At 31.5% G+C, this 27,954-nt stretch overlaps 3 protein-coding genes across 3 annotated transcripts; 2 read left to right on the plus strand and 1 right to left on the minus strand.

Moving 5' to 3' along the window:
- Positions 1-3,348: 3,348 nt before the first annotated feature.
- LOC134689797 (collagen alpha-1(I) chain-like) lies at positions 3,349-9,376 on the minus strand. The gene is made up of 5 exons (XM_063549765.1): positions 9,286-9,376; positions 8,262-8,282; positions 5,956-5,997; positions 5,033-5,518; positions 3,349-3,737 (listed from the first exon to the last, which is right to left on the minus strand). The coding sequence occupies exons 1-5, from the start codon at positions 9,374-9,376 to the stop codon at positions 3,349-3,351; spliced, it is 1,029 nt and encodes a 342-aa protein (XP_063405835.1).
- Positions 9,377-18,258: 8,882 nt separating this feature from the next.
- LOC134689798 (short-chain collagen C4-like) lies at positions 18,259-25,578 on the plus strand. Its single transcript, XM_063549766.1, has 6 exons — positions 18,259-18,343; positions 21,679-21,710; positions 22,053-22,125; positions 23,131-23,151; positions 24,859-24,900; positions 25,262-25,578. Exons 1-6 carry the CDS (start codon positions 18,259-18,261, stop codon positions 25,576-25,578), a joined length of 570 nt encoding a protein of 189 aa, XP_063405836.1.
- Positions 25,579-26,902, plus strand: LOC134689799 (putative uncharacterized protein DDB_G0288537). The gene is made up of 2 exons (XM_063549768.1): positions 25,579-25,706; positions 26,587-26,902. The coding sequence occupies exons 1-2, from the start codon at positions 25,579-25,581 to the stop codon at positions 26,900-26,902; spliced, it is 444 nt and encodes a 147-aa protein (XP_063405838.1).
- The last annotated feature ends 1,052 nt before the right edge of the window (positions 26,903-27,954 follow it).

Raw genomic sequence — 27,954 nt, forward strand, 5'->3', positions numbered from 1 at the left:
GTGAGTTTTTGTTGTATCCATCTGATGAGTGCAATTGATTTCTATAGTTTGTTTTTATGTTGTTATGTAGCAACATTGTCTCAGATGAGGTGAGAGCTATGCGCATATAAACATGATAACCCCGCCAGATTTGTATGTGCATTTCAAAAGTCAGGAGCCTGTAGTTCAATGGTTGTCGTTGGCTCGTGTTTGTCATATTTGTTAAATAAATGTCGAAACCTGTTTCGTTAGAAATTAGACCGTTAAATTTCTCAATTGTATTGTTTCATAATTTTATGTCGGTGTTATTTTGAATTCAACTATTCGGTATGAGTTATTCACATACTTGAAGTCCTTACGGTAGTCCATAACGAAACGCGAGTCTGGCGTTATTAGAAACATTATCCTGGTATCTATGATGAGTTTATTCATTTAAACTTGGCGGAATGTTGATTCATATATATAATTAGCAATCATATCACATCTCTATATTTGTATGTGGAATCTTGTTTTGATTAATTGATCGTTATTTGGTTTATCACTCTGAATCAAAAAGTTATAAGCAATGAAGTGTAAGTGATTTAATCCTTTGAGATACGCACCTGCACAAAATAATACGAATATATTATTTTTTATCTTCCTAATAAAAAGAGTTGGGCGCATGCACTATCCACTTTTATTGGCCTTTTTTTTAAATTTATATAGAGTGACATTCACTCTGACAACAAACCCGATAATGACCAAATAATTGAATTGAATCGTATACGAGTTTTTGTGACATCTTTCACATTTGTTCACATTTTGTTTATGTTTAAGGTTTGCTCAAATCGTTTAACATTAAGACACATTTAAAAGATGAAAGATTATTCAAAAAGAAAGGATGATTAAAAATATCAAATATAGCACAACAGAACACACAAGCCATCAACACCGAACTCCTAAGAACAATATAACACTTAAATAACAAACAAACACCAACAAGTCAAGGTCAAAATTGTTGACTAAGTTTCTTGCACAAAATATGTTGCAGTTTAAAAAGTTAAACCATTGCAAAAAACTTCCCCTTTTCTTAAATATATCATAAATCAAATAACTTTATACATACTATACATAAAACTGGTATTGCAATAGGGTACGTCGAGCCACTTACGAAGATATGAATATATGAGGGAAGTACAAATCAAAATTAATGGAATATCGTCTAAAACTTTAGTTGCAACTGATTTTTTTAATTAGGGACAGTTATTATTCAAAAAAGTAATATCCCATGAAGAAAGATAAATCTTACTGAATACACGAGAATATCATGCATGTAGTACTTGCTGTCGAACGATTGAAAAAAAAATCTAATTGTCAGTTGTTGGTATATGTATAGTATGTTACCCTAAAACAATCTTCTTTTTCAGGCACGAAAACGTTATGCTCATTAAAATCAGTTGCATTAGAACATATTCTCATGCATATATGTTTTAACAGCGGTATACTATTGCAGCCTTTGTATATATAACATAACAAGTCATTCTAAAATTTACACACCAAAGCAGCAAGAGAATAATTGCCTTACAAAATAAGGAAACATTTGTTTTAGATTTTCAGTTTTTAGCTGGGTTTTTGTTGCTCAGTCCTTTGCTTTACGTTTTTGTTGTTTGAATGTGTTTTTGTGTTTGTTTTATACAAAAATACATGTCTATAAATGTTGTACACCAATACATAAATGTTTGAAAATAGACAATATTGATTGTTATTATTAGCTTTTCTAGATGCATTTTTTATCAAAATTTCATTGTGATCGAACTTGTGAATTCAAGTGCAGACGTTTAAAATATTTCGCAGATAGCTTATCTTTTTTTGGTACAATATTTGTATTCAACATGTTCAATGCAATCATTCATTGAGCTGAAATCCAGTTGAAATTAAACAAAAGAAATGGAACTCTTTATTAGAGCTGGTTAAAAAAGTAATTTGGATAGATTGAAGGTGTACACATCTGTCTTTGCTAATTGGTCGGGTTGTTGTCTCTTTGACATATTCCCCAATTCCATTCTCGACGAGTATTTTAAATTAATGTATGCATATTATAGGATTTTTGCATCTCCTATACATATTTTATTTAAATCATGGCATGCAACTTCGTACTACTTGATCTCCTTGCCCTTGAGTACCTGAGAGCACCCCCAGTTTTTGGTGCGGTTTTTGTTGCTTAGTCTATTTTTCCATGTTGTGTTGTTTTTTTTATCACTTTTCCATTTTCTTTTTTAACCATTACGGTGTCATTTTTTTTTCGATTTTTGAGTTTGAATGTCCCTCTGGTATCGTTCGCCTATCTTTAAAATTTAGGAGAACAGTTGATTGATGTAGGCATGAAATGAATCTATTATGTGCATTGGCATGCATTTCACCGAAAAAAATTTAAAAAAAGATAGAAAAATAAAGATTTTTATAAAGCGTTAATTTACATATAGGCAAACGGCGACAGTTTTTTTGTGAAGAAAATTGAAAAAAACGGCAAGAGTGTCACCTAATAGAGAAATTCAAATACAAGTTTGCATATACAGGCATTTTTGAATTGGCTGTTTTGTCTTCAACAAAAAAAATCAAACATATTTGATTTACCAATCTAAACTATCAACCAAGTTCACTCGTGATAAAGTTTTTCCAATCCAAAATCGCCAAAAGTTAAACCACTACTGATCTACCTTTTAAGTGATTGCATTTTCCAAGACGATTTTGAACGGTGGAATCCGCCATTGTTTCTACCGGAAATGTTTTCGTGGAGTTCAAATTCAGAAAAATTGCATAAAGCGCGGGAAACGTTACCACATCAGTGACAAGAATATTACAGGAAACTCCTAAAGTGACGCATGTCATATGTAAACAAAGGATCCTCATCGAAACGAAGATGTCGGAATTACAATGAAAATCATTCTTGAAAATGTGAAGGTCAGGATTATCACATTGCAATCACTTAAAAGGTAGGTATCTATAAATAGAAGGTAGAAGTGTCCTTTCGTGGACAATGTTGATCGTATATGTATCCCAATGCAAATTTTAATATATCTAAACAAGAAAGTGATGACAGAACGATTTTAAAAAAAAAAAAGTATAAATGCATGTTTCGCACTTTCGTTTAAAAAGAATGAGGTTCAACAAGTTGCTTTAAAGTATGTAAAAGTATCTTTTGACTATATTTTTAAATAACTTCACAATGGTACAACTGTTATCAGTATAAAAAGAGAAATAGTAAAGTTCGTGTAATGCATAAAAATAAGTAGGAGTGCTTTTGTTCTATTTTATTCTACATCAATACATGCTGGCGGCAATTTTCTTTAAAGAATAAAAATGCACATCTTCCGGTTGCATTCGCTCAATCTATTCTGATCCGTCCGATCCGTCTGATCCGTCCGAACCTTCTGATCCGTCCGAACCTTCTGATCCGTCCGTTTCCTCTGATCCGTTCGATTCTTCTGATCCATTCGATTCTTCTGCTCCGTCCGATTCTTCTGATCCATTCGTTTCTGCTGATTCGTCCGATTCGTCTGATCCGTCTGATTCTTCTGATTCGTCTGATTCGTCTGATCCGTCTGAACCTTCTGATCCGTCTGATTCGTCTGATCCATCTGATTCATCCGAATCGTCCGATTCGTCTGATTCTTCTGATCCGTCTGATTCGTCTGATCCATCCGAGTCATCCGAATCGTCCGATTCGTCTGATTCTTCCGATCCGTTCGATCCTTCTGAGTTTTCACATTCTTCCTCACCTGATGGATTAGAAAACAAATCCGTTGATTATATTGATTGATACTTTATTCTGGTAGATTGTGAATTATTGAGTATAAGTTACAATTGCCTTTGAACAAGCTTTCAGTGACTGCCAATACTCTAATATATGTGCTTTGTGTCTAATTATAATGCTAGTATGTTGTGTCATGAATCTTTTAAGTTAAGCCAATTAAAACTGAATTGTTTTTATGGTTTTTTTTCTCATATAAAGCTGTTACATCACTGTTCCTGGTAAGAATAGAAAAACGCGCTCACTAACATATTTAATTCCTCATCATTCTTAATTTGTCTTTCTAAAATTTTAAAGAGGTTCACAGTTGAATACCAGCATTGGTTCCCAAAATTTTTTGAAAGAGTAACAGAAGGTTAATGGTTTACAAAAGTGTTTAATAAGTGCGAAGGTTGAGGTGAATTATAAAAGTATCGAAACCAGTACTTGAGAAGTTGGAGGTGAAAAGTAAAGTGAAGCAGGTACGGACGGATTAAGAGGGGAATGGTAAGGTAACAACACAGATTCCTAGGAAGTTAGAGGTGAACAGTAACGTATCGAAACCTGTACTTGAGAACTTGGAAGTGAACAGTAAAGTACCGAAACTGGTTCTTAAGAAATCTGTTGTGTTAAGTAAAGGTACGAAATGGTATAAATGTTAATATTCCATGAGGTACGAAATGATCAAGATACGAAATGGTTTTTCCGGGGGTACAAAAAGGGGGTAGGAAATGGTTAAGGTACGATTTGGCCATAATTCAGCTGTTTAGGAAGTTACATAAACATAATAACGGTTTAATAGCAAAAAAGGAAAAAACAATATGGAATTGACGATAACAAATAACGGTCGTCAGAACTCGATTAAACTGGTTGAGCAATACTATTGTATTACAGGGAATATATCTGATCAAAATTTAAATGCCTAACAGGTCTGTTACTATAAACCAGAAGCTTACTACGTACTTAACACCAAATTATCGAGACTAAATACTAACATTCGGACTTCTATTCCTTTTTATAATGTTAATAGATTATATTTGTGTTGGAACAGACAATATTAAAAAGAAACATGGTGAGTTAGTTTAAGATATCAAATTTAAGCGTATTACTTCTCAGAACACAGTCATGACATGGAGGAAAAAAACGAAGCAAATTTAAAACAGACATACATTTCGGTTCATCATATGCTAATAGAACAATATTGTAATAAAGGACCTAGCTTATTTAATCATGCAATTGAATACCTTGGTTTACACAACGACACAAATTTCAAATTTTAAATACCATTACATCCTGAAGAACCAGAATCTCCTTTTGGACCAGTGGGTCCAGGTGGGCCTGTTTGTCCAGATTCTCCACGACTTCCACTGTTTCCTCGACCCCCTGTGCGACCAGCATCTCCTTGTGTTCCCCGTTGTCCTGTAAATCCCATATCTCCTTTTGGTCCAGGAGGTCCAGTCGGACCAGATGGTCCAAATTGCCCGGTTTCTCCAGCGGTTCCAGTTTCTCCAGCAGGTCCTCTTTCTCCTTGTTCGCCTTGGATACCATTATCACCTGGTGATCCCTGTTCTCCTATCTGTCCGTTCAAGCCAGGTAACCCATCAAATCCATTTTCTCCAGTTTGTCCAGCAGGTCCTCCTTTACCAATTTTACCAGTTTTCCCAGAATCTCCCATGTCACCTTTTGTTCCTGGAGACCCGTTCAACCCTCGAGGTCCAGCACGTCCTGTTTTTCCTTGGTCTCCAGCTCGACCAGGGTATCCTCTCATTCCTACAAAATTTGAAACCATATAAAATGAAAACAGAAGCTAAGATTTAGGAAATACTGTTGCTAGGTCTACTTATTTTGGTCTTTATTGACAACTATTTGAATACTTTCGTCCAGTCTTTAAATAGTTGTAAAACACCAAATAAACATTATAAAGTCTTTAAAACTAGAGATTTTCTTTGGTTATCTATCAAACGTTGGTTTTAAAATTTGATCAAAATGTAACTTTTGGTACAAAACATATATTTACAGTCTGTACATTCATTTCTAGTACTGTGGGTACATTTTTTTTCATGGCAATCATTTTATGAATTGAGGAATACTTTATGGTTGTTTGATTGATGGTTTTGCTTTAGTTCCTATAGGAAGAAATTTTAGTATATTCTTTTTACATTTTGATTCCTAGTGATAATTCTCAATGAACCTACAGTACGTCTTACCTTCAGCACCCTGTTTTCCAGGAGGACCGGGTACTCCTATTTCTGAAAATGGATAATTTAAATTAGGTTTTTTTTGTTCTATTATTCGTGATTGACATAATCATTTAAAATGCATTGAAATTTGTACCTTCCTGGACATTTTACCAATGTCACTTTATATTATCATTGTTAATTCATTATATGCAACTATACTTCGTTGACTTAAAATTGACAGCATTACTCTTTTGAATATGCTTTGCCCTTTTTTCTATTATTTTTTGTTTGCATTATCGAAGATAGAATTTATAACCGCCAGTATTTGAAGAGACCACAACAAAATAACCATAAATGAATTGCATTTAGGCGTATATAAATATCAAATGAAGGTGAACTAATGCAGAAATATGTTTCTATTTCGTTTAGGGATGGCAAAATCAAATGACAAATAATTCAAGCGAATGGACAACAACTGTCATATTTCTGACTTTCTACAGGCATTTTCAAATGTAGAAAATGGTGGGTTGAGCCTGGTTATATAGCTCTTAACCTCGCGCTTGTACGCCAGTCTCATTCAATTCCGAGAAAGTCAAGAATTCGAATACAAGATTAGTTCTCGGATACTCGTTTGGTTTATATAAATCTCCTATTTCTCCTTACATTTCGTCACGCGGTAGTTACATTTGAAATGTGCTTTTTTATACTAATAAAATTAATATCTATCCACAACGTTAATATGTTTAGTTTGATATAACTATGTGTTTAAACTTTGAATCGGGTTTAATTGTAATTGCAACACAGTACCAGCATAGTTCATTCCTCCCTGGAGGTTTATTTCATGTACAGGACTGGTTGTAACAAAACATAGAAACACAATATCACCTGAAATTGTGACTTGCACCTGTATACATAAAAGCACTTTAAAAGGAGGATCCTGGGTACAAAAATTTTAGCAAAAAATTTAACATTTATTTTTTCATTACAAATTTTATTCATTACACTATTAGTTGTTACTTTATAATATGGTACAAAAAACAACCCACAAAAATGATTTGGTTTGGCCCCAGATGACTTTAAAACTTGAAAAAGCTCCAAATTATCTCCCTTTGGTGCGAAAATGCCATTTTTTGGCCTTAAATTTGAAATATCTTTTTTAACTCATCGGTGACCTATATTTTTTGTTATTGTTTTCAAATAAGCTGTACATAAACTAAATTATTGTAAAATTTAAGCGATTTCTTATATTAGGTAATTTTTTTATTTTGATATTTCCTCTTTTTCTCCTATTAGTTCAACAGAAAAAAAGGACATTAACAAAAATGTATGCTTTTTCCATAGGCAGATTTTAGCTTAATTGAACGGTGACCCCATTTTCTTATTTCACTTTTCTTTTAAGTATATGATAAAGTTCATTTATGAAAAAATATAGCGAAATCCTATATTAGAAGAAAAAAATCATTTATACTCAGGAGCCCCCTTAAGTTAAGAAAACTAATCATGCTAATTTATGACTAATTCATCGTTGCACTTGAAAAAAAAAACGTCCGTTTACACAAATCTTAACTTAAGTAGTTTTATGCAAGAATTAAACGAGGTACCCTGCGCAATTGATTAGAGATATCTGAAACGTTGTTTGTACATATTAATACGTTCATTAATTAATAGTTCACAAGCCGTTAGCTAAATATTGTTTGTAAATCAAGACGTGTTTTTATTTGTAATTGTTTCTGATTTGGCTCATGAATACACAAACCATAATTGCTTCAATGATAAATCATTTTTTTAGAAACGATTGTCCGATATTTATTGTTATGTCGACACAAAAGAGAACTGGCAATACACATAACCCAGGATCAAGTTATAGTTTCTATTCAAACAGTTTGAGTTCTGCAAACATATGTATATTTATACTTACCCAACAAACATAAAAACTTTTCACTAGACGTTTAAGATTTATCCGAGTTCTCGAGTACTCGCGAGTACCATGACTAAGTATTCGAGTGTTAAATTTCAAATTTTTTGACATCCCTAATTTTGGGCTTTGATTGATTTCTTACCTTTGTATTTTGTTTACATTTAAGATTACTGTTGTATATTCAGTTTTTTTCCCCGAATCATATCTTTCATGGCTAATTTTCTCTATATGTACCATGAAAATAACATCACGACATCAGTTGGCTTTCCGTTGGTCAGGAAATAGTTGACCATCAATAATGTTTTATTGAACGCATTTGACAATATTACCAGTAATTTATTAGATTTTGAAACCGCGAACCAATTCCTATGTTAGTACTGTATTTATTTAAATTACAATCATTATATTAACTTACCAACGACTTCATAAGGTTCATCTGTAAAAATAAACAATAAAACAATTCACTTTAGTGTTGGTATATTTCTTGATTCATCGCAGTCAACCTTAAATAATTTCTGTGTGAATTTAATGTTACTAAACTAAAATGATCTATCAAACGAGTCTTACCAACGAGTCTGAACTTACATGAGCAACACGACAGGTGTTACATTTGAAGCAGAATCTCTGTACTAAGCAGCTGAGATCACCAACTCTTCCGATGTTGTATCTGTTGCACAATCTTTAATTTTTTGCATTGTATTATGAATAGTTTTATTTGTCTTTTCGTTTTTCCATGGGGTTGGCAGCTTTTAAAATACTCATAAGTGTGAACTTCATTTGTTGTCTGATTACAGGGTACTTTCATCCACCATTTCAGACTCGTGATTTATTTGGTATATCTAATATAATATTCAGCAAATGCTAATGAAAAAGAACTCGAATTTCTTTTAACAAGAAAAAAGATGAAATGCCAAAAACAGATTGAAAAACAAAAATATCACACACAGATAAATTTGCCCATTCTAATAGCTATTTATATTTCAAGAAAATATGTACCTCCCACAGGAAAAAAGGCAAAATATTAAATTGTTCGTTATAATAGGAACTGACAAATAGACTTTTGTAAGAGAACTAACACATTTATCTTATTTGTGTTCTTATCAATGATCGACATATACGTAGTCTGCGACGGAAAATACTGTAAACAAACTTATTTTCGCGGATACTGTATTTCGCGTTTAGCCTTTATTAGCCTTTTTCGCGGCGATTTAATTTCGCGATTTTCAAATTTGTTTTATGAAACTAAGTAAAGAAAGATCAAGGCTTTACATATTCGCGACGACATATTTTCGCGTTATTTTTGTACTCGCAAAAGTCGCGATAATTATTTGCTCGCGAACATTTGTTGGTTTACAGTAACTCGTTTCAATTGATCAAACGTTAATAGGTCACAGTAAGAACTGGTAAATAGACTATTGAATGAGAAAGAAAATATTTACCTTGTCTTTGTCCTTGTCCATTATCAGAGTAGTCTTCGAAATCGTTAGTATATCTTTTCACACGATCTACAACCTGTTTTGGGTGTAACATTGTATTTATAAAGATAGTAAATTATAAGTATAAATGAATATTTTCAAAACTTATATCATGAATTACCCGATTCAGAATCTAGCGCTTGTGATGCCATTTTCCTGTTTGTACCATGAAAATAATTTCACGACATTGGTTTAATCAAAACGTTTATGACGTTGTAATTGAATCAAAAAATGCAATTATTTATTGCTTTCATTGCTAATAAAAAATTTCTACGAGCAAAATGCAGTTAAAAGATAAAAATATACAAAATAGGATTTTCTTGACAACAGATAATTCCACTTCTTTTCATATATTGAAAATTAATACTATAAACTAAGAAATATCCTACCTCATCTTTATCTTGTTGTTTTGTAAGTTTGCCTGCAAAAAAAATCAGAACTCTAAATATCAATATTTGTCTATGATGCTATTTGAAAAAAAACTTTCACTGTGACTGATCTCATAGTAAGATATGCTTAATACAGTAATTATTTGTAAACACTCGCACTATATATTATAATTGTAAAGGCAGTGACCAAGAAGATTAGGATTTGTATCCCTTAACATACTGAGCATATACATTTACATTATTGATAAGATTGAAATTGAAAAGCTAAAGGAGATTTAGGTTAACTTTAACTGAAGGGTTAATGTTAAGGTTGAAGTCCAATTAATAAAAAAAAGTATAAACCCATAAATTACATACACTATATTTCTGTTGAATAAATTGATAGTCAAACAGCATAACCATAAGTATTTAAGAATAAAATTGAGAATGGAAATGGGAAATATGTCGAAGAGCAGATATCAACCTTCTTATTTTTGCACGATATGGATAAAACACAAGATTTTCTTTGTCTATATTTTATTATATTGAAGACAATTGAAAAAATTACTAATGATATTACAATGTGAGTTTGATTTAGTTTAAAATATTTTGAAATATCATATTTAAACACTTTTCTGCATAAAATTTAACATTTGATGATGCGTTGTTAATACTTTTTACAGGTCATCATTTATGTTTAAAAAATCTTAATCGAAAATCAAATGAGTAGAGTATATATTAATATATTTGCACACGATATTGATTTGCACGTTTATAAGTCACATCAAATAGTCATATTCAATTTTGTATTTGTTTTCACCAAATGTACAGTATAGATAAGATTCGTCAAAACCATGAGGAATTATGTTAAACAGATATAAAATAAAATATCAAGTATCTTAGGTAACATAATTACGCATACAAGAGGGACGAAAGATACCACGGGGGACAGTCAAACTCATAAATCGGAAATAAACTGACAACGTCATGGCTAAAAATGAAAAGGACAAACAGAAAAACAATAATACACATGACACAACCTAGAAAACTAAAGAATACACAATATGAACCCCACTAGATCGATGTACCTTTAAGTATCTTGCCGTTTCGAAGTTTCAAAATTTCTATTTTTACCTAAGAATCAGACATCAATTTAACACATGTAGCAGTCGTGATATTTTACTAACTTTTGAATCGTAAGATATTGTCGTTTCTTTTTATACAAATTTATCACAAATTTAGACTTGTCTTCAATTGATTTTTACTCTATTTAAAGCTCTTTCAACTCTGGCTTCATTTGTTGGTAATTTTGATAAATGCAAACGTGCTAAATTTGAACTGCTTAATTGAAAAATCAAATGAGAAATGCTTTGCTATTTAAAACCCACAAAGAGTAGACAAAAGTGAAATGCCCCTAAAAATACCCCTTTTCTTTGTTTCATGTGGTGAAGTCATTTAATATCTAGTTAATAGTTTGTCATGCTTATGCCTTTCACAGCCGATTACACATTATTGGTTTTGGTCATTGTTAAAGGTCTTCGTTGATATTACGTTGTTGGTTAAATTGAATAAACCCAAAGAGAATACGAACAGCAACATAAAAGTAAAATAAAAACGACTGAAAGAAACAACATTCTACAAAAACAATGGAAAACAAAACTTGATCTCTTAAATTCCGAACTCAACGTCGACATAGGATGCTATGGTATAAATAATAAATTAATTTTCGAAAGTAAAACCTTACCAAGTATCTTATGCGTAGATTTAGCATCAGTCTGAAGAGCAACAAGCGCTGCAAGGCAATACAATAGATACAAATACATTGACATCTTTCAGTGTGATTGAATACTATGGAGAATACTTCCAAAGTGTTCCGTTTAAATACTTCTTCTAAGCATTATAATTCTTTTGTTTAAACATTAATCCTTTTGAAAAATAATCATTTTAAAGTTTTTAGCAACATGCCCCTCTTTGTTTATTCATTATGAACACATTTTTCGACATTCATTTTCATTTAAAAATATCAAAAATATTGTAAAGAGAATTAAAGCCTATAAAGTTATAACCTTGAAAAATTAAACCAAGTAAACAAAATAATTAAAAGCTATATATAGCTAGCACGTTGAAAAATCAAAGGCATCAACGAGCAAAGTATACATTATGTTTTTATATAATGTGGTTGTGTTTTTTAGTGGGTGTTATAGGTTTTGTTCAAGAAGTATTGTGGGTCAATGTAATCTTTCAAAATGCAGTTGGAATCGCGAATCCAACATTTTACACTGTTTTGTGTATGTATTATCACAAAGTCCAGGCATTACTATTGGAATTTATCAGAACGTCATTGTCCAATACTATGGCTTCAAAAAAACAGGTTTAATCCACCACTTTCTACATTTGAAAATGCCTGTACCAAGTCAGGAATATGACAGTACTTGTCCATTCGTTTTTTATGCGTCTTGTTATTTGATTTTACCATGTGATTATGGACTTTCCGAATTGATTTTCCTCTAAGTTCAGTATTTTTGTGGTTTTACTTTTAAGCACTAACATTTATTACCAGCTCTATAACATGTATAAGAGTGAAGTGGAACTTGTTTGGTAAACTCGACGGGTGTCACCTGTGATGTAGTATATGATAACCCTTCCGGAGCACCTGGGTTCACCCTCGAATCTTGGTGAAGTTTGTGTTGCTAAGTATATATCGTTTTTATCATGTTTTGTGTTCGATTGTTGTCTTTTATATGTTTTTAGCCAAGGCCCAAGGCATTTTCAGTATTTGTCTACTAGTTTTAACTTATTTGATTTAAATATCCCCTTGGCATCTCTCGCTTCTGGTTTACAATAGCATTTTGTTACAACATTAGCAAATTATTTCACAACTCTTTGAAACTCCGAAAAAATACCCTGCGTATAACTAGATACACCCGTAGCGGGTTTTACCAAAATCAATAATTTTCCTTTATGAAATAAAAAGCATCTTACAGCTAAAATTATTAAACAGAAGATAACTAATTCATTATACTTGCCACAGTCGTATCATTCTTGTGTTGACATATGCATTATCTGAACAGATTTGAAATTTTTCGAAAACCAAAGGATTTTCTTATCCTAGGCATAGATTATCTTAGCCTAATTTTGGCACAACTTTTGGGAATTTTGGATTCTCAATGCTCTTCAACTTTGTATTTGTTTGGCTTTATAAATATTTTGATATGAGCGTCACTGATGAGTCTTATGGAGACGAAACGCGCGTTTGGCATACTAAATTATAATCCTGGTACCTTTCATAATTATTTGATTAATTTCGTATTAGGTAGTGCATTATTTTATGTTAAAAGCTGATTCAGATGTCTTAAAAAATGCTTATTTACTGTTGTGTTAAAAAACACAAAAATCCGATAATCATTTGAATTTCAAGAAAGTAGAAAAAGAAGAGAAAACTAGCATATAGAATAAAATAAAACTTGATTTTTTTTTTTATCAAATTCCTCACAAGAATCCAAAAAACAATGGCATCAATATTCATAATAAGTTCCTAAAAATAAAGGCGAAAGTTTAAGTTTGCAATAAGTTCTTTTGAATAATAATTCTTTAAAAAGTACAATTATAACAAAAATATCAAACTCCAAGAAAAATTATAAACAGAAAGTCCTAAACCGAATGGCAAAAATAAAACAGCAAACACATCAAACGAATAGATAATAACAGTTTAATGAATAAGCATACACTAAAATATCGGGCAGACATTTTGTATCAGTATACATGACGGTCATTGTGTATCATTATACATTATGTATGAGTATACTGCACAGACCATATGTATCAGTATAAAGGACAGACATTATGTTTCAGTATATAGAACAGACAGTTTGTATCAGTGTACAAGACATACATTATATATCAGAATACAGGACATACAGTATGTATCACTATACAGGACGGACATTATGTATCAGTATATATACAGGACAGGCAGTTTGTATAAGTTTATGATGTCTTTACACTAAATCGATTGTATGTTGGATGTGTACGGATTGAGTGTTTAGTCTTAGAGGTATGATTTTTTTATTAGTTGTAAGTGGCTTTGAACTAGCTGTGAGATAACTGCGAGTACTCTCAGATCTGTTTATTGTGTCCTTTTGTGTCGGGATGTATAAGTACCCGGCCACGTCCACTTTTTTTTTGTCTAACTGATGAGTTAAGCCTTTTTCAACTGATTTTTATAGTTCATTTCTAATGTTGTACTGTTATACCACTGTCCCAGGTTAGGGGGAGGGTTTGGATCCCGCTAACATATTTAACCCCGCCACATTATTGATTTATGTTCCTGTCCCAAGTCAGGAGCCTGTAATTCAGTGGTTGTCGTTTATTTATGTGTTACATATTTGTTTTTCGTTAATTTTTTTACATAAATAAGGCCGTTAGTTTTCTCGTTTGAATTGTTTTACATTGTCTTATCGGGGCCTTTTATAGCTGACTATGCGGTATGGGCTTTGCTCATTGTTGAAGGCCGTACGGTGACCTATAGTTCTTAATGTTTGTGTCATTTTGGTCTCTTGTGGATAGTTTTCTCATTGGCTATCATACCATATCTTCTTTTTTTATATATAAGACATACATCATCTATCTGTATGAAGGACAAACAGTATCTTTCAGGACGAGCATTTTAAAGATATAGGAAGATGTAGTGTGAGTGCCAATGAGACAACTCTCCATCCAAATAACAATTTAAAAATTAAACCATTATAGGTTAAAGTACGGGGCCTTCAACACGGAGCCTTGGCTGTATACAGGACTGACATTATCGATAACTATTGGGAAAAGACAGTATATATATAGAATAACCATACATAGTCTCGAAATATCAATGTTATTTGTACAAGGCTTAGAAACAGATAGAAAGCGAGGCTGTGCCGAGCATTTCTACCTGTTTCGAGCCGAGTACAAATAACAGATTGATATTTCGAGACAATGTATGGTTATTTTTTATATACTGCAGCTCTTAAAACTGTTCTAAGTATTTTGGGTAAAAACATCATTTTTAATTTGAAGCGATCGACGTTAAATTTCCGCGAACATGTATGTTTTATTGACGTCATAAATAAAACTGTACGAAAACACATTGTCAACGTCATAAACAAGGTGATATACGGTCAGTGACTGTATATGACATATAAATATACAGTCAATGCAATTTGACTGCTCAAATAGCACAGCTGCAGTATATATCAGTATACAGGACATACATGTATCATTTTACAGGACAGGGATTGGAGAGATAATATATATTAGTATACAAGACAGACATGTATCATTATTCAGGACAGAGATTTGAGAGATATTGTATATCAGTCTTAAAGACAGACATTTTGCATCAGTGTTCAATTTCCAAAATGACAAGATCTAATTGATACATGTTTTAACAAATTTATTCCAGATACCCAACCTACAAGTATTAGTAAAATGAAATGGATGGTCGTTTCTTCTGCATGTTTATACAAACTCATTCAAGATACCCAACCTACATGTATCAGTAAATTAAAAGGAATGATCGTTTCTTCTGCTTGATTTAACAATGTATAATTTCAGATGCGCAATCTATATAATTATGTATGTGTGAATGCGAGGGATCATTGTTTCTTCTGCATGTGTTAACATGGTTATTCCAGATACCCAGCTTTATATGTATTAGTAAAAACGAGGGATGGTCGTTTTTTTCTGCATGTTTTTACAAAGTTAATTCAGATACCAAGCCTACATGTATATTATTTAATAGGAGGGATGATCGTTTCTTCTGCATGCTTTAACAAGGTCCTTTCACATACCCAACCTACATATATATTAGTTAACACAACGGATGGTCGTTTCTTCTGCATGTTTTAACAAGGTCATTCCATATCCCCAGCCTAAAGATATATTAACAAATATGAGGAATGATCGTTTCTTCTGCAGGTTCTAACAAAGTCATTATTCTAAGCATTAAAATTCTATTATTTAAAATTAATCCTTTTGAAAAATAATCATTTTTAAGATTTAAGCAACATGCCTCTCTTTGTTTTTTCATTATGAACATATTTTTAGACTTTAACTTTCATTAAAAAATATTAAAACAATTGTAAAGAGAGTTTAAACATATAAAGTTATAGCCTTGAAAAATAAAACTAAGTCAACAAAATAGTTAAAACCTAGCAGGTTGATAAATCAAAGGCATCAACGAGCAAAGTATACATTATGTTTTATTCTAAAATGTGGTTGTATACGTAAGTAGGTGTTATAGGTTTTCTATGGGAAGTATTGTGGGTCAATGTCATCTTCAAAATGCAGTTGGATCATCAATTAATCGTGGATCCAACATTTTACGCTATTTTTATTTTACAGAAATGTATTATCACTAAGGCCTGACATCGAGAATCGTAATTTATCAAAACTACATTGTCCGAAACTCTGACTGAAATTGATAACCGGCCCTTTACGAATAAAGTGGAAATTGTTTGTTAAACACGACGGGAATGACACGTTGAGTAGGATATTGTAACCCATCGCAGAACTTAAAATTAATCTTGGCATAAGTTGGGTTCATGTTGCTTAGTATCTATAATTTTTATCATCATTTGTATTCAATTGTTTGTCTTGTTTGTTTTTTTTCGTTTTTTTCCAAGGTCGAAGGCATTTTTAGTATTTGTCTACAAATTTTAACGTATTTGATTTGAATATCCGTTTGGTATCTCTCACACTTCTGGTTTAAAAAAACTATTTCACAACTTTTTGAAACTCAGAAAAGAATCCTGCGTATCATTTTTATGTTAACATTTGTGTTTTGTGAACGTATTTTGTTTATTTCTATATTAGGTTATGCATTATGGTATTGTAAAAGCTGATTCAATTGTCTTTTATATTGCTTCTTTGCTTATGTGATAAAAAAAATCAACGTAAACACTTTAATTCAAAGGAAGTTGTAGAAGAAGAAGAGAAACTTAGCAAATAGATACAAAAAAGAAGACTTAAATGTTTATCAAATTCATCAAAATAATCCGCAAACAATGACATCAATAATTATATTTTGTAGAAAATATAGTTGAAATGTTTCAGTTTGTAATGCGTTTTGTTCAAATATATTTCTTTAAAAAGTACTACAAAAACTATCAAACTCTGTATGTTCTATACATACGACTCAAAGGTCACATATCACAAATAAAAAACAATAAAAAAATCATTTAAAACATTTTAAACAGCATTTAACTGTTGGTTCTTTAGAAATGGTAAAAATCCATATTAAAGCAGTCAAGATGTATATATATTAAAATGTATATCAATATTAAATGGGGGTCTAGATGGGTAATAGAGAGTATTAAACTGATGTAATAGCATTAAATAGTCAAAATAATAAGCATGGAGAGAACTTGCAAAATGAATAAAACATAGAGAAAAATGGGGAGGTAAAACAATGCTACATAATTAAGAAAAATCAACCATTGAAGAGCTTGAGGATCCAAAGGTTCAAAAAGTTGTAATAACATGAAGAAGAAACGATCATCCCTTTTAATTTACTGATACACGTAGGTTGGGTATCTGGAATGAGTTTGTATAAACACAACAGTAAATAAGCATTTTTTAAGACATCTGAATCAGCTTTTAACATAAAATAATGCACTACCTAATATAAAATTAATCAAATAGTTATCAAAGGTACCAGGATTATAATTTAGTATGCCAAACGCGTTTTTCGTCTCCATAAGACTCATCAGTGACGCTCATATCAAAATATTTATAAAGCCAAACAAATACAAAGTTGAAGAGCATTGAGAATCCAAAATTCCCAAAAGTTGTGCCAAATTCGGCTAAGATAATTTATGCCTAGGATAAGAAAATCCTTAGTTTTTCGAAAAATTCCAAATCTGTTCAGATAATGCATATGTCAACACAAAAATGATACGACTATGGCAAGTGTAATGAATTAGTTATCTTTTGTTTATTAATTTTAGCTGTAATATGCTTTTTATTTCTTAAAGGAAAATTATTGATTTTGGTAAAACTCGTTACGGGTGTATCTAGTTATAAGCAGGATATTTTTTGAGTTTCAAAGAGTTGTGCAATAACTATAATACATACACAAAACAGTGTAAAATGTTGGATTCGCGATTCCAACTGCATTTTGAAAGATTACATTGACCCACAATACTTCTTGAACAAAACCTATAACACCCACTTAAAAACACAACCACATTATATAAAAACATAATGTATACTTTGCTCGTTGATGCCTTTGATTTTTCAACGTGCTAGCTATATATAGCTTTTAATTATTTTGTTTACTTGGTTTAATTTTTCAAGGTTATAACTTTATATGCTTTAATTTTCTTAACACTATTTTTTAATATTTATAAATGAAACTTAATGTCGAAAAATGTGTTAATAATGAATACGCAAAGAGGGGCATGTTGCTAAAAACTTAAAAATGATTATTTTTCAAAAGGATAAATGTTTAAACAAAAGAATTTTAATGCGTAGAAGAAGTATTTAAACGGATCACTTTGGAAGTATTCTGCATAGTATTCAATCACACTGAAAGATGTCCATGTATTTGTATCTATTGTATTGCCTTGCAGCGCTTGTTGCTCTTCAGACTGATGCTAAATATACGCATAAGATACTTGGTAAGTTCTAACTTTCGAAAATTAATTGATCATTGAATACCATAGTATCCTATGTCGACGTTGAGTTCGTGTTTTAAGAGATCAAGTTTTGTAGACTGTTGTTTCTTTCGGTTGTTTTTTTTTATGTTTGGTTTTTGCTTTTATGTTGCTGTTCTCTCTTTGGATTGTGAAATTTAACCAACAACTTTACATCAACGAAGACCTTTAACAATGACCAAAATCAATAATATGTAATCGGCTATAAAAGACCTAAGCATGACAAAGAATTAACGAGATATTCAATGACTCCACCACATAAAACATATAAAAGGGGTATTTTTAGGGGCATTTCACTTTTGTCTACTCTTTTGGGGTTTTAAATAGCAAAGCATTTCGTATTTGATTTTTAAATTAAGCAGTTCAAATTTAACATATTTGCATTCAACAAAATTATCCACAAATGAAGCCTGAGTTGAAAGAGCTTTAAATAGAGTAAAAATCAATTGAAGAAAAGTCCAAATTTGTGATAAATTTGTATAAAAAGAAACGACAATATTTTACGATTAAAAAGTTAGTAAAATATCACGTATATATACATGTGTTAGTTTGATGTCTGATTCTTAGGTAAAAATAGAAATTTTGAAACTTCGAAACGGCAAGATACTTAAAGGTACATCTAGTGGGGTTCGTGTTGTTTATTCTTTAGTTTTCTATGTTGTGTCATGTGTACTACTGTTTGTCTGTTTGTCCTTTTCAGTTTTAGCCATGACATTGTCAGTTTATTTCCTAATTATGAGTTTGACTGTCCCCCTTGGTATATTTCGTTCCTCTTGTATGCGTAATTATGTTACCTAAGATACTTGATATTTTATTTTATATCTGTTTATCATAATTCCTCATGGTTTTGACGAATCTTACCTATACTGTACATTTGGTAAATAAAAAAACAAAATTGAATATGACTATTTGATCTGAATAAAAAAACGTGCAAACCAATGTCGTCTGCAATGGAGTAGGTTCAGTAAGACCCCTTTTTGGCCCCATAATATAGCAGTTTTACAAAATTGGTTTAATGTAAACTTTTTTTTTTAAGGTATAATGCCTCTGCTACATTAATTTAAGGTTATTTTGGTATTACAATGCACATACATCGGGTACTTGCATCATTAAGTCATGTGCAATTACTGAAATCTTCACATTTTCAGCATTTTAGTTAAATTTTTTGACGGTTTCCGTCTTACATGAAAGTGGCTGAATTTGTGTTCATTTTTGATTTTGTAATGTTAGTTGTATTTTATGATAATACATAACATAAATAAAGGTCGAGGATGAACACGGATGCGGCCACTTTCATTTTTTACAAAAAACATATGAAAAGTGATAGCTTTTGGCATATTTGATAGATTTTTCATATTTAAGCTTGAATCGGAGCGTTTTTGATAAGTGAATCAGTTAAAATCTTTCACAAAAAATAACTGAATCAATTGAAATAGACATTTAAGTGTTTAAAAAGTGTCTTTCGTCAGATGAACTTGAAATGTAAGGCCAAAACCGGTACCAGGCCTACTCCTTTATTAATATTTACTCTACTCATTAAATTTTCGATTAAGATTTTTAACATAAATGATGACCTGTCAATATAAAGGAAAGCTTTCAAGCATTATATCATTGAAGTAATTTGGGTAGTACCTATAGTGTGTTATTTTCGCATGTGTAAAATTTGGCGATTGTCTTTCAAGAAGGTATTCGAAATATTTTGGCTGTTATTATTTTGGCAGATCTAAAACTTCTGTCACTACCTTTGCATTGGTCATTTTAAATTGGCGAAAGTTATTCAGACTTTTTTTTTATCCGCGAAAATAAGCACAAATTTGCATCCCGAGAAAATAACCCGCTATACGGTATTCGTTTCATCATGTAATTATATTATCTATTTAAACTATATATTCAGTAATATTTGTATGTATTTATTAGGATTAAAGAATGCCATACTAACCATTGTAAATTATACTATTGAATACGGATAAGGCTATCAACATGAAATTTTGAAAACCTTTCAAATTGCAGTTGTTACTATTTTTAAAGCATCGCAAATATTTATCAATTGAAAGTTCTAACATTTGTGATATGTTTAAATGTATATACTTAATGTTTAAAACTCCATATGTTTTTAAGATCACTGTTAATGATAAAAACATGATTCATTTCTGTAGCTATGCGATCGTATAATCGGAATACATATTTATAAATACATTTGATTATCATATAATTACTCCAAATATCTTTCACAACATTATTTAATCTGCAAATTTGCGGAACCAAATGTTTGTTCTTCCCTCGCATGGATTTGAACTCATGCTAATGGGATATGATAACAACATCGAATGCACTGTGTCCACCGCTTTAGATCCCTTTACCATCTAGACTGAACTAATAATTCAGCTTTCGGTGGCATAGTATTACTTTTCCTCGTCAGTAGGATCTAACATTGTAACACAGTACATTTTGTTTTAGACAATGAAGATGAAATAATTGCAGATTAGCTAAATAAATGTAAATGATCGAAAGATACAATCACAGACATAATTTCTTTAATAAAAACGTCTAGACAAGTGACAACTCTACAACAGATCTTATATACATATAAATGTTTTATATATATATATATATAAATAAGCACTTAATGCATATTTTGTGTATGGCTCCTGTATCTATTTGCATTTCACATGAAATAAATAGTCATACACAACACATCATCAAATGTTATATTTTATGCAGAGAAGTGTTTAAATATGATATTTCATTTTTTTTTATAACTTAATCAAATTCCACATTGTAATATCTTTCTACATTTTTCAAATGTCTTCAATATACTAGAATATAGACAAAGAAAATCGTGTGTTTTACCCATATCGTGCAAAAAAAAGAAGGTTGGTATCTGCTCTTTGACATATTTCCCATTTTTATTCTCAATTTTATACTTAAATACTAATGTTTCTGTTGTTGGACGATCAATTGATTCAATAGAAATATAGTGTACTTAATTTACGGGTTTATACTTTTTTCTATTAATTGGACTTCAACCTTAACATTAACCCTTCAGTTAAAGTTAACCTAAATCTGCTTTAGCTTTTCAATTTCAGTCTTATCAATAATGTAAATATATTTGCTCAATATGTAAAGGGATACAAATGCAAATCTTCTTGGTCACTGCGTCTACAATTATAACATATAGTGCAAATGCTTACAAATGATTACTGTATTAAGAATCTCTTACTATGTTATCATTCACAGTGAAAGTTTTTCAAATAGCATCATAGACAATATTGATATTTAGAGTTCTGATTTTTTTGCAGGCAAACTTACAGAACAACAAGATAAAGATGAGGTATGATATTTCTTAGTTTATAGTATTAATTTTCAACATATGAAAAGAAGTGGAATTATCTGTTGTCAAGAAAATCCTACTTTTTATAGTCTTATCTTTTAATTGCATTTTACTCGTAGAAAACTTTAAGAAGCAATGACAGCAATAAATAATTGCATTTTTTGATTCGATAACAACGTTTTGATTAAACCAATGACGTGAAATTATTTTCATGGTACAACAGGAAAATGGCCTCACAAGCGTTAGATTCTGAATCGGGGAATTCATGATATAAGTTTTGAAATTATTCATTTATACTTATAATTTACTATCTTTATAAATACATTGTTACACCCAAAACAGGTTGTAGATCGTGTGAAAAGATATACTAACGATTTCGAAGACTACTCTGATAATGGACAAGGACAAAGCCAAGGTAAATATTTTCTTTCTCATTCAATAGTCTATTTACCAGTTCTTATTGTGACCTATTAACGTTTGATGAATTGAAACGAGTTACTGTAAACCCTCTTATTTTCGCGAGCGAATAATTATCGCGACTTTCGCGAGTACAAAAATGTCGCGAAAATATGTCGTCGCGAATATGTTAAGCCTGGATCTTTCTTTATTTAGCTTCACAACGCAAAATTGAAAATCGCGAAATTAAATCGCAGCGAAAAAGGCTAATAAAGGTTAAACGCGAAATATAGTATCCGCGAAAATAAGTTTGTTTACAGTATTTTCCGTCGCAGACTACGTATATGTCGATCATTGATAAAAAAAGTCTATTTGTCAGTTCCTATTATGACGTTTAATTTAATGTTTTGCCTTTTTTCCTGTAAGAGGTACATTAATATTTTCTTGAAATATAAATAGCTATTAGAAGACATGTGTATGATATTTTTGTTTTTCAATCTGTTTTTGGCATTTTATCTTTTTTCTTGTTAAAAGAAATTCGAGTTCTTTTTCATTAGAATTTGCTGTATATTTTATTGAATTCACCAAATAAATCACGAGTCTGAAATGGTGGATGAAAGTACATTGTTATTAGAAAACAAATGAAGTTCACACTTATGAGTATTTTAAAAGCTGCCAACCCCATGGAAAAACGAAAACAAATAAAACAATTCATAATACAATGCAAAAAAACTAAAGATTGTGCAACAGGTACAACATCGGAAAAGTTGGTGTTCTCAGTTGTTTAGTACAGAGATTCTGCTTTAAATGTAACACCTGTCGTGTTGCCCATGTAAGTTCAGACTCGTTAATAAGACTCGTTCGATAGATCATATGTAAGTTCACATTCGTTGATACGACTCGTTCTATAGATCATTTTAGTTTAGTTACATTAAATTCACACAGAAATTATCTAAGGTTGACTGCGATGAATCAAGAAATATACCAACACTAAAGTGAATTGTTTTATTGTTTATTTTTACAGATGAACCATATGAAGTCGCTGGTAAGTTAATATATAAACATTGTAATTTAAATAAATACAGTACTAACATAGGAATTGACTCGCGGTCAAAAAATCTAATGAATTACTGGTAATATTGTCAAATGCGTTCAATAAAAAAATTGTGATGGTCAACTATTTCATGACCAACGGAAGCCCACTTGATTTCGTGATGTTATTTTCATGGTTCATATAGAGGAAATTAGCCATAAAAGATATGATTCGGAAAAAAACAACCTGCATATACAACAGTAATCTTAAATGTAAACAAAATAAAAAGGTAAGAAATCAATCTAAGACTTAAATTAGAGATGTCAACAAATTTGAAATTTAACCCTTGAATACTCAGTCATGGTACTCGCAAGTACTCAAGAACTCGATAAATCTAAAACGTCTAGTGAAAAGTTTTTTTTTAATTTTTTTTTTTAGGTAAGCATAAGTATACATATGATTGAAGAACTCAAAACGTTCGACTAGAAAACATAACTTGATCCTTGGTTATGTGTATCGTTTGTCCTACTTTGTGTCAATAGAACAATGAATATCGGACCATCATTTCTACAAAACAATGAAAGCAATTATGGTTTGTGTTTCCATGAACTTAATAAGAAACAATTACAAATATAAACCATTTTCCATTTACTAACAATATTTAGTTAACGGCTTGTGGGTTATGAATTAACGAACGTGTTAATCTGTACAAACAACGTTACAAATATCTCTAAGCAATTGCGCAGAATACCTTGTTTTTATTCTTGCATAAAACTACTTAAGTTAAGATTTGTGTAAACGAATGTATTTTTTCATGTGCAACGATAAATTAGTCCTATGATTTTATTTATTTGCTTTTATGTATACAGGTGCAAGTCACATCTTAAGATGATATTATGTTTCTATATGAAAAAGAAGATGTGGTATGATTGCCAATGAGACAACTATCCACAAAAGACCAAAATGACACAGACATTAACAACTATAGGTCACCGTACGGCCTCCAACAATGAGCTAAGTCCATTCTGCATAGTCAGATATAAAAGGCCCCGATAAGACAATGTTAAACCATTCAAACCAGAAAACTTACGGCCTTATTTATGTAAACAAATGAACGAAAAACAAATGTGTAACACATAAACAAACGACAACCACTGAATTTACAATTAAACCCGATTCAAAGTTTTAACACATAGTAATATCAAACTAAACGTATTAATGTTGTAAATAGATATTACTTTTATTAGTATTACAATGCACATTTCAAAGGTAACTGACGTGACACGAAATGAAAGGAGAAATATAAGATTTATATACTGTGGATTCAATTATTTTCGTGGATACCAAACGAGTATCCGAGAACTAATCATGAATTCGAATTCTCGGCTTTCTCGGAACTTGAGACTGGCGTACAAGTGCGAGGTTTAGTGCTATATAACAAGGCTCAACCCACCATTGTCTACAGAATAATCATTAGAAAGGAAAGATGGTAGTCTGAAATGGACAAAATTATAGAAAAAAAAGGGCAAAGAACATACAAAAGAGAATTGCTGTCAATTTCAAGTCAACAAAGCATAGTGGTATATAATGAATTAACACTGATAATATGAAGTGACATGGATAAAATGTCAAGGAAGGTACACATTTCAATGCATTTTAAATGATAATGTCAATCAGGAATGATAGAAAAAAAAAACAATTTAAATTATCCATTTTCAGAAATAGGAGTACCCGGTCCTCCTGGGAAACAGGGTGCTGAAGGTAAGACGCACAGTAGATTCATTGAGAATTATTACTAGGAATTACAATGTAAAAGGAATATCCTAATATTTCTTCCTGGGAAGAGAACTAAAGCAAAACCATGAATCAAACAATCATAAAGTATTCCTCCATGCATAAAAGTTACATTTTTATCAATTTTTAAAATCCGTCTAAAACAAGGTTTGAAAAATAATCAAAGAAAATCTCTAGTTTTGAAGGTTTCAGAATGTTTATTAGGTGTTTTACAACTATTTAAAGGCTGGACGAAAGTATTCAAATAGTTGTCAATAAAGACCAAAATAAGTAGACCTAGCAACAAGTATTTACTGTTTTCATTCCATATGTGTTTAAAATTTTGTAGGAATGAGAGGATACCCTGGTCGAGCTGGAGACCAAGGAAAAACAGGACGTGCTGGACCTCAAGGGTTGAACGGGTCTCCAGGAACAAAAGGTGACATGGGAGATTCTGGGAAAACTGGTAAAATTGGTAAAAGAGGATCTGCTGGACAAACTGGAGAAAACGGATTTGATGGAGAACAGGGATCACCAGGTGATAATGGTATCCAAGGAGAACAAGAAGAAAGAGGACCTGCTGGAGAAACTGGAGCCGCTGGAGAAACCGGGCAATTTGGACCATCTGGTCCGACTGGACCTCCTGGATCGAAAGGAGATTTGTGAATGACAGGACAACGTGGAACACAAGGAGATGCTGGTCGCACAGGTAATCGAGGAAACAGTGGAAGTCGTGAAGAATCTGGACAAACAGGTCCACCTGGACCCACTGGTCCAAAAGGAGATTCTGGTTCGTCAGGATGTAATGGTATTTATAATTAGAAATATTTGTAGTAGTGTATGCCAATGTATTCAATTGCATGATTAAATAAGTTCTTTATTAAAATTTATTCTATGGTCATATGATTAACCGATATGTTAGTCTGTTTTACATTTGTTTCGTTTTTGTCCTCCGTGTTCATTATTTTTTTTAGAGCAGTAATATGCTTAAATTTGATACCTCAATCATTATGTTTCTTTTCAATATTGACTGTTCCAACATAAATGTAACTCATTTTTATTATGAAAGAAAACGAAGTCCGAATTTGTATCTAGTTTCAACAATTTTGCTTTAAACAACACATTTATGGGGTTAAAATTGCGTATTTAGCTTCTGGCTACTAGTAATGGACATGACTGGATAACATTAAACCTGTTAAACAAATACGTTTTCCGTAATACAATATCATTATAAAACTAGTTCAATCGAATGCTGATGATCTAAATTTGTTAACTTCAATTCCCTATTGATTTGTTCGTTTTTGCAATTATACCATTATTATTCTGTTTTGCCATATGGCAAATAAACTACTCAAAGATCTACTTAACTGTTCACGACAAACTTCATTAGTTCTTTTTACATTATTTTACTGTTCACTACCAACTTTTTAAGTACCAGTTTGGGAGCGCCGCCTTATCATCTCCTTATCTGAGACAGTGTTGAACTAGCTTTATATCAGAACAAAAAAAAACACATAGAAAAACATGAGTTGTAATTGGGCTAAATTAAAAGATTAATGACACAATACAACTTGCATTATAATTAGACTCACAGCACGGATATTACAGTATATGCTGTCACTGAAAACTTGTTCAAAGACAATTGTAACATATAAATACTTCATATTCTCCCAGAATAAAGTATCAATCATTACATCTAACGGATTTGTCTTCTAATCCATCAAGTGCAGAAGAATGTGAAGAATCAGAAGAATCAGAAGAATCGGAAGAATCAGAAGAATCGGAAGAATCAGAATCAGTAGAATTGGAAGAACCGAATCAGAAGAATCGGAAGAATCAGAATCAGACGAATCAGAAGAATCTAAATCATCAGAAGAATCAGAGTCAGATGAATCGGAAGAAACAGAATCAGAAGAATCAGAAAAATCAGAATCAGAAGAATCAGAAGAATCAGAATCAGAATAATCGGAAGAATCAGAATCAGCAATAATAGATTAAGCAAATTCTCCTGAAATGTGTGTGTTTTTATGTCTTTAAAGAAACTTGCCGACAGCATGTATTGATGAAGAATAAAATAGAATAAAAGTACGCCTCCTTATTTTTATGCATTACACGAAATTAACCGTTCCCCTATTTATACTGATAACAGTTGTTCCAGTGTGAAGTAATTTACAAACATTCTGAAAAGAAACATGTACATACTTTAATGCAACTGGTTTAACACCGCCATATTCTATATGTATATGTCCAAAGCCTGTAGTACAATGATTTGCATTTGTAAGAAATAGTAAATGTATTGATTTGATATCGAAAAAACAAATCGGCATCATTTTGAATTCTTGCTTGATTGGTAAGATAATACATGAAGACTGCAAAAATCAATAAAAGTAAAGTTTTTAATTATACACTAGATTATTGAATATTTTCATACATTTGACGTGATGTTACATTCTGTAACTCCTGCAGGTGCTCATGTAAGAGTTTGAAACATATATTTAGACTTTTTTGTAAAACAAATCATTGTGTCATCCCTATCTTGGATATTTTAAAATTTGCTTTGGGATACATATATACTGAACGACTTTAGAAACGCAACACTACATTATTCTTTTGTTAATTTTGAATGAATGTCTCGTCGTCAAAAGCCATGACTGCTTGTTACAAACGCCAAAATGATTGTTAGAAAGGTCATCAAAATCTGTCTGACATGTTTTAGGTTCTGTTTTACGCCTTCTGATTTTGCATTTGTTCAACCCATTTATTGGTGTTGGCAATTAAGCGGTTGGAACTTGAGGGCTTTAAAGGATTTTCTTCAGTCGATTCTTTGGAAATTAAGTTGACAGGAAACATTTATGGCTTGTATCTGTACGCAATGGCATTCGCCAATTTGATTAACAGTTGACGTTGCGGCCGTAAACATGTCTGGCAAATGACGTTGCGTAATCAAATTCTGTTGACGTTTCATTGTCACTACACGTTGATCTGTTCATTGTTGGCCAGGACAAATCTTGTCTACTTGTATCGTTGTCGGAAGGAAAGTAA

The sequence above is a fragment of the Mytilus trossulus genome, chromosome 11 (assembly GCF_036588685.1).
Source record: "Mytilus trossulus isolate FHL-02 chromosome 11, PNRI_Mtr1.1.1.hap1, whole genome shotgun sequence".
Lineage (NCBI taxonomy): Eukaryota > Metazoa > Mollusca > Bivalvia > Mytilida > Mytilidae > Mytilus > Mytilus trossulus.

Excerpts from the sequence above, each read along its gene's own strand:
- LOC134689797 (XM_063549765.1), bottom strand. The coding sequence starts at position 9,376 with ATGTTACACCCAAAACAGGTTGTAGATCGTGTGAAAAGATATACTAAC. Across the intron at positions 8,283-9,285 it reads TGGACAAGGACAAAGACAAG|ATGAACCTTATGAAGTCGTT; the intron begins GTAAATATTTTC and ends TTATTTTTACAG. Across the intron at positions 5,998-8,261 it reads TGAACCTTATGAAGTCGTTG|AAATAGGAGTACCCGGTCCT; the intron begins GTAAGTTAATAT and ends ATCCATTTTCAG.
- LOC134689798 (XM_063549766.1), top strand. The coding sequence starts at position 18,259 with ATGTCCATGTATTTGTATCTATTGTATTGCCTTGCAGCGCTTGTTGCT. Across the intron at positions 22,126-23,130 it reads TGGACAAGGACAAAGCCAAG|ATGAACCATATGAAGTCGCT; the intron begins GTAAATATTTTC and ends TTATTTTTACAG. Across the intron at positions 24,901-25,261 it reads TGGGAAACAGGGTGCTGAAG|GAATGAGAGGATACCCTGGT; the intron begins GTAAGACGCACA and ends AAAATTTTGTAG.
- LOC134689799 (XM_063549768.1), top strand. The coding sequence starts at position 25,579 with ATGACAGGACAACGTGGAACACAAGGAGATGCTGGTCGCACAGGTAAT. Across the intron at positions 25,707-26,586 it reads CCAAAAGGAGATTCTGGTTC|AATAAAGTATCAATCATTAC; the intron begins GTCAGGATGTAA and ends ATATTCTCCCAG.